Below are 7239 nucleotides of genomic sequence, written 5' to 3'. Positions count from 1 at the left end.
TTTGCCTCTTACGTACCACTCTTGTTACTGGGCAGTATATATGCATAATTGCCAAGGATGTCAAATTGCAATTGAAGGCCTTCAAGAGTCCCCATCCCCCAACGATAATGATGATGTACCATGGTCAAACTAGGAAAAGATCAGTGTTCGTTATCAACCCAACCTCACTGAATATTAATCTTCTACCCGGTCATGGTGATCGAAAGCCAATTCACAGAAGGAGTTCGTATACGAGGAATCGTAGTCACATAGATATCAAAGAAAACCCATCCAACTCAACAATATATGACCCATGAAATTCTAATAAGCAGCATGTGATACTCTAATTCGATATGAGTTGATCATGGAAAATCAGATAATTAAGATGGTTGAGCAGAGGGTGTGAGAGGAGAAGGATGAAGACGGCAGATGAAAAAGAATAATAAAATTAGGGTTTATATGATTAAACTAAGAAAGTGTCAAAAAGAAAAATGAATTTTAGTAATCTCTATTAATGAAAATACAAAAGACATAAATAATATTTTGATGATGCGGCACTGCCACATATACTGCCACCTAAGGTGGGCTCTTAGGTGGTTCCTCAAAAGGTGGTTCACCTAGCATTACTCGTAAATATAAGGGCTGCGACGGCCTCCTACGCCTATCATTTTCACCTCCTCAAATTTCAACAACCTGCACAGAACCACATAACAGCCAATCACACCCTGACCCTACCACGTCACATTTCAAATCCCGACGCTTTAAAGGCACACGCTTTTAGGTCACTGGTTCCACGTGCATAAAATTGGCTGCTATACACTATACACATTTGTATGACATACATCAAACCGTGAGTCATCCGATCGTTTAACAATTCAAAATTCAAGACGATCGGACGGCTCACGGCTTGATGTATGCTATACACATATGTATATGTATAGTAGAAAAGTCTCACGTGCATTACAAAAAGCAACGAAAAAGGCACACGCATAATGACACGTGTCGAACAGAGAGAGAGAGAGAAAAAGGGAGAGAGAATTAATTACAGTCTGAGGGATTTGCTGGTATCTGGACTGTCACCGAGAGTCTGACGGATCTTGACTTCGGAGAAGCAGCCTTGAGAGAGCAGCTTCAGGATGGCGTCAGCTTTGCGTCGCATATTAGTTCTTGTTTTTAACAGTTTGCAAGATCTTAATTTTAAGTTTTTGTTTTGAGTAGAATAGGCTTGATCTTTATATATGCACATGTTGTGTGCGTGTGTGTATATAGTTGAGTGTCCATCCATGTTTTTGCTTGGCGATAAGAACAGAATTACTTGGAATGCAATCCACCGCCTCAACTTCCCAGCTGATTCAGTTTTGCAAATGGAACCCGTTTTCCCACTTCCGTAAGGAGTATTTCAGCTATTCCGAAAGAAAAGGAAACTTGCTGACAACAGTCAACAGACTTGCATATATAGAGGCACTAGTACCTCTTGCCAAAATGATCTTCGATTCCTTTCTTTCCTCCACCTTAATTGGTTTGGTTCATATATACTTTTGGCCTAGGTGTGTTCTCTTGCTATCAAGACTGGATTTTTCAAATAAGTCGAGACTAGTCGGAGGCCTTGAATCCGAAGGCAGCAAGAAGATGACAGAGCTCTTCCTATCAACCGCATCAAAGACGATATCTAGAGGTAAAGAAAGCAAAGATGGAGAAGAGGCCTCTACGTTCCCGGCAGCCCCAAGAAAGTTCTCACCACCTCCACCAAGAAGCATCTGCAACAAAGTGAATGAGTTCTATATCAAGTATGATGATCTGAAACCCGCGTTCAAACTCTACTTCGAAAGAGAAAGTAGCAAAGAGATAGAAGATGAAGAAGATGACTGGGATTAAGAGCGAGGAACCGAAGGACCAGCTAGTTTTGCGTATTCTCCTTACTTGATCAGTATTTGTTTGTTCCTTGCTACATGTATGGACATATCTGATCAAAAAATTTAATTATCTGATGTATCAAGCTTTGCTTGGCTAGGTAGCCATGCATCTTTGTACGTTTCTTGAAATTTTGTATTATTACATCATTAATTGGAATGATCAGATCGATCTTGTTTATGTTGAGTTTCGTGATTCTTTAGTATTCAGTTCTTTCTTGATCAGTCTTAAGCATGTGTTTTTCCACGATTAATGAAACGTGCAAGAATCACTTCCCGGGAAAAACAACATTGTTCTATTCAGAAAGTAAATTTGATCACCAAGAACCACAAAACTCCATTACATGCAGTACCATAAAACTTAGTTATATACATAAAAGTTGTCTAATTGATGGGATTAATTAAAAAGAATCTAAACAACTGCTTCAATGTAAATACAATGGGCCGGACTAGGGTTTTGATGACCTCCAAATTAACAACGTACCTTTCAATAATTGGGGTTTGAGTAGGAGAGATCAAATACTGGCCTCGCCTTGCAACTGATAACGTACCCTACTGCTGCAACCAAGAAGTTGCTTTTGCTAAGCACGCCATAGATTAGAAAGAAGCTATAGCATGCTAGAGCCTACGGACAATCGTTTCTTAGCCTCTATGATCATGACGCCATGCTGGGAAAGCAAGTTCTTCGATTCACTTATCATCAGTTACAAGTTTACAACACTAAAGTCATCAAGCTCCGATCACCGATGAAGCATCACTGTCTAATACGTACTGTATAAGCAAAGCCATTATACATTTTAAAGCTGACCCCATGAAGGAGGCGATTAGTCATCAGCATACCCAGTCATGCGATATTACATCTACAGTAATATGCGTGATCCATTCTCGCATAACAAGGATATTCTAGGCCAGATATATATATATATTGCAAAAACTACCTATATATAGCTAGTAAGAATAACAGTTCTTTTTCTTGTTCGATCTTATATAACCTGCGTATTATATAGATATAGATATAGATAATACTCATATAGTCATATTAGATATATATATTATCCGTCTTGCCTATCCATGAATAGCGAAACTTCCACAACCCGATATCAAGGGAGCGGATTTGATCACGTATAGCTGAAGCTGAAACCCTAGCTACGAATGACCTCCTCCTTAAGCTATCTGCAAAATGATGTAAACCAAGCAGGCAATTAGTTACATGATTTAAAACAAAAACCCTTAAATAGTTCGATAATTATACCAAATTATACATTAGCTATTTTTTTTTTTTCCCAATATTAATGTACCGTGTAAATATAAGGACTACGACGGCCTCCTGCGCCTGTCCTTTTCACCTCCTCAAATTTCAACAACCTGCATAAAAACACATAACAGCCAATCACACCCTGCCACGTCACATTTCAGACCCCGACGCTTTAAACGCACACGCTTTTAGGTCACTGGTTCACGTGCATTACAAAATCAACGAAAAAGGCACACGCAGACTGACAGCTGTCGAACAGAGAGAGAGAAAGAAAAAGGGGGAGAGAATTAATTACAGTCTGAGGGCTTTGCTAGTGTCGGGACTGTCACCGAGAGTCTGACGGATCTTGACTTCGGAGAGGCAGCCTTGAGAGAGCAGCTTCAGGATGGCGTCAGCTTTGCGTCGGATATTAGCGGACCCGACCTTCTTCGTTTTCTTCTTCTGCTTCTTGATCTTCCTGGTGTGCTCACCAATGCTCGCGAGCCTACTCCAGCTCCCGGCTAGCTTCGGCTCGTAGGAGTGACGGCTTCGCGCGCTAGAGTAAGCCGCGCTGGAACTGGTGGACAGGCACGAGGACTCCGACGAAGTGGAGGCAAACGACGTCGTCATGGCCACCTTCACGCCGGAGCGAGTTCTCCAGGAGTTGAATGTCACGCCGGTTTGGATCTTGGAGCGGTTTTTCTGCACGGCCTGAGATTCAGGGGAATTTTAGTTACTATTTCAAACAGAGCACAAAATCTCATAGATTTGAACTTGAGGATTTCAAATCTAGAACCAAGCTTTCCGATTACTCACTTTTTCTGGAATCGGATTCAAAATTTTATTGTAAAACAGTTTAATTTAGCAGCGAAGACGAACTGGAATTTGAAACTATAAAATCACAACTGGAATTGGGGAAAACAAAGCAAATTGATTTCATAGAGGCAAAAGTGAGAATCGGATTCAAGAGATTATTTAACGAACAGATTATACACAAAAATAGCCGAAAAAAGAAGAAGAAGAAGAAGTGAAAGATGCGAAAATGGAGGAAGAACAGAGAGAACAAAATGATTCCAGGAGGTGGAGCTGAGAACCAGAATTAGCCAAATTTTGGCCGGAATTACAAGAGTCCGATTGAGCGAAAAAAAAATAGGCAAAGTGCAAAAATGGAAGAGAAACAGAGCTGTAGCAATAAGTGTTCAGGTGCTCGGAATCAAAACACACTCCGATTTGAGCCAAACAGAACTCCTATTAGGCACAAAATAAGCTAAACTGAGCTCCGGTGAGGCTCAAATTCAACCAAATAGAGCTCCGATTATGCACAAAATTAGCCGAACTACGAAGGACTCAGTCACATTTGCACAGCATAAGCAAAAATTAGAAGAAAAAAAAAAAGCGAAGAGAAACAGAGAGAGAAGGCTCACTCTGAGCTTCACATCACGATGAAGAGCAGCAAGAGTGATCATCCTGATTGTGCGAGCTTGAGTCTCCTCACTGGATCTAGCGAGCAAGGAAGTGCAGCACGATTTGGAGTCGCCAGAAACAAAGCTCTGTTCTCCGAAATTAGTGATCTCGCTCTTTCCTAGCTCCGATCTCACCACCGATGACTCACCGCCGTCATCAAAACCGCCCCTGCGTGAAAACTCAGCAATCAGAATCGAGGTTTTTGAAAACGAAATTTGCAGATTCAAAATGAAATTCAAACGAAATTGAAAACGAGATGTACTTGGGAGGTTGTGGTGGTGGTGGTGTGACGGTGAGGAGGAGCAAAGCCGAAGCAGCTGTGCGTTCGCTTGAACATGGAAACGGCGCCATTGATGGTTCTCTCTCTCTCTCTCTCTCTTTTCAAAAATGGCGGTTCCTTTTCTCTTTTTGAATCTCTCTCTCTCTCTCTCTCTAGAAACTTTTACTCGCTTTCTTTCCCTCTCTGTAAATCGGTTACAGTTACGGGGAATGGTGAGTCGGTGATTGAGATTGGTTATAGTTACCGGGGCATGGAGTTAGTTAGAGCTGCTTGGAGCTTTTTGATTGGGTTGTTACCAATGCTTACCGTCACAGCCTGCAGTGTCATTCACTTTTGAATTTTGCGGTTAGTCACTTGGAGACTGTGATCAGTTAGGTGCTGTTTGGGCCAGGATTTGCAGTCGGAGGCCCAAGATAGAAATGGTCAAGTGACAACTGACCAGGCGAGGTAACGAGCGCCGTGTGACTCAGATACAAAGATTCCGACCAGATGAAGCACCAAGTATGCTGGAGCCTGGAGGTCATGTAGTCTTGACTTCCAAGTGAAGTATCATACCAAAGATGGCCTAAGTCATTTTCATATATCGTTTTCATGCATGTTACAATAAATGTAATGTTGTGACTGACAATTACAGTAAATGCAAGTTCTTACAATTATAGTACAAATAGTATACCAGAAATATTTGATATGTTACAACAAATGGTTATGGTATCAGGGATGAGGGATAACTGTACTTGTAAAAAGAAAATGAAAGAAAGTTGCTAATTCTTTCTTTCATTATATTCGAATAGTTTTGTAGAGCATAAGAAGCTAACATTGCATACATAAATAGCCACCACAACAACTTAGGGAGTCAGCATAGAAATTTAGTTGCAGAAAGAAAAGCAAAATTAAGAAAAGCATTAGAGAGTTGAAGCGAGGTATAGATTCAAACATCAAACTATGAAATGGAAATAAGGCTTACACTGCTGAATAGACATTCTAGTGACTCTACATACACACCAGAACTACACAGAAAGCCGAAATCCATAAACATTCATGCCAACAACGGTCTTAGAGACCAAAGGTGCACATCAACAACATTTCAAAAAAGAATTTAGATGCCAAGTTCACAGACCTAAGACTGACATAATAGTACTCATGTCAATTCTCGAAATAAAATTAAAATGTTCCTTAAAGCTGACAGAGAACAACCTGATGCAAATTGCAAACTATATGCCATGAATCAATTACTTTACTAATACATAATCTTTAGAAAATGGACTTGAAACAATCCAGTATTATGAAATGGTGATGTTATTAACACACTTTTTTTTGCTATTAACACACCTTTTATATAGTGAGAACCAATTATCAATCAAATTCAAGTGGTAAATTTGTAAATAAAATAAAAATGTGTGGATTGAAAAATAAATAAGGTGCGTTAACAGCAAAAAAGTGTGTTAATAGCATGATACCCTTATGAAAAACCCAATAGAGGATATATTTCAACTATTCAAATGAAATTAGGGATTATGCAGCATGTTAAAAATTTGAAGACAGTAATTGCAAAAGGAGAAAATACTAGTCACTCCATTAACTTTTATGCACTCGACAGTTTACTACAATATCTTTCAATTTCAATCGATCACTCCGTCAACTATTTAATGTCACACTATTAGGTCTATCCGTTAAGTGGACATCCAATCGTGCCGTCAACTTGCTGACTAGACATATTTTTCAATGCCAACTCAGCTGGATGAAAGGAGAAATTCCATTTAACACCCTGAAAGCCTCAGTGCAAACAGAGAGAAAGAGAGAGAGAGATCGACAGAGAGAAAGAGCAACATCCACACACAGAAGCGTATCAAAAGCACCGACAAGGTCGCCTGGATCTTCAGAGTGAAACCACCAAGGCCACCTCGAACACTCCACCTCTGGTTCATCTCCGATTCTTCAAACCCTAAACTATTGTGAAGTTTCTCGCCGATCCCACCACCGACGAGGCCTTCACCAAGCTCCTCCTCCACCCCGGCCTCTCCCCTCACCACCGCAAACTCAGCACCGCTGCGCAGGAGGAGGCAGAGGTGGAGAATGAAAACGACGATAGAAACAGAGAGAGAGAGAGAGTAGAGGCATCGAATTTATGAAGCTCGCTAGCCTGAAATCAATCAAGGACACTCACGACGAGTCGGTATAGGCGGTCAACTAGGTCCTCGCCACTGGTGCCCGACCCACTTTGCTGTTAACTGGGTCACTCAACGAGTCTGTTCACCTCTGGCAACCCGACAAGCTAGTCAATTAGGGAACGATCACCGGTCACTACCTCGATGTCGCTTCCGTCACCGCTCACCCTTCCGGTTACATAGCCGACTCGGCTTCGCTCGATAGCT

The 7239-nt window shown here is 41.0% G+C and overlaps 1 protein-coding gene across 1 annotated transcript; it reads right to left on the bottom strand.

Annotated features, from left to right (window-relative positions):
* Positions 1-3053: 3053 nt before the first annotated feature.
* LOC101296598 lies at positions 3054-4938 on the bottom strand. Its single transcript, XM_004306160.1, has 5 exons — positions 4850-4938; positions 4548-4755; positions 3440-3834; positions 3188-3254; positions 3054-3062 (listed from the first exon to the last, which is right to left on the bottom strand). The coding sequence occupies exons 1-5, from the start codon at positions 4936-4938 to the stop codon at positions 3054-3056; spliced, it is 768 nt and encodes a 255-aa protein (XP_004306208.1).
* Between the last annotated feature and the right edge of the window lie 2301 nt (positions 4939-7239).

Source organism: Fragaria vesca, linkage group LG6, assembly GCF_000184155.1.
Source record: "Fragaria vesca subsp. vesca linkage group LG6, FraVesHawaii_1.0, whole genome shotgun sequence".
Classification (NCBI taxonomy): domain Eukaryota; kingdom Viridiplantae; phylum Streptophyta; class Magnoliopsida; order Rosales; family Rosaceae; genus Fragaria; species Fragaria vesca.
The sequence above is the reverse complement of the archived record's forward strand: the minus strand, read 5'-3'. Positions and strand labels throughout refer to the sequence as shown.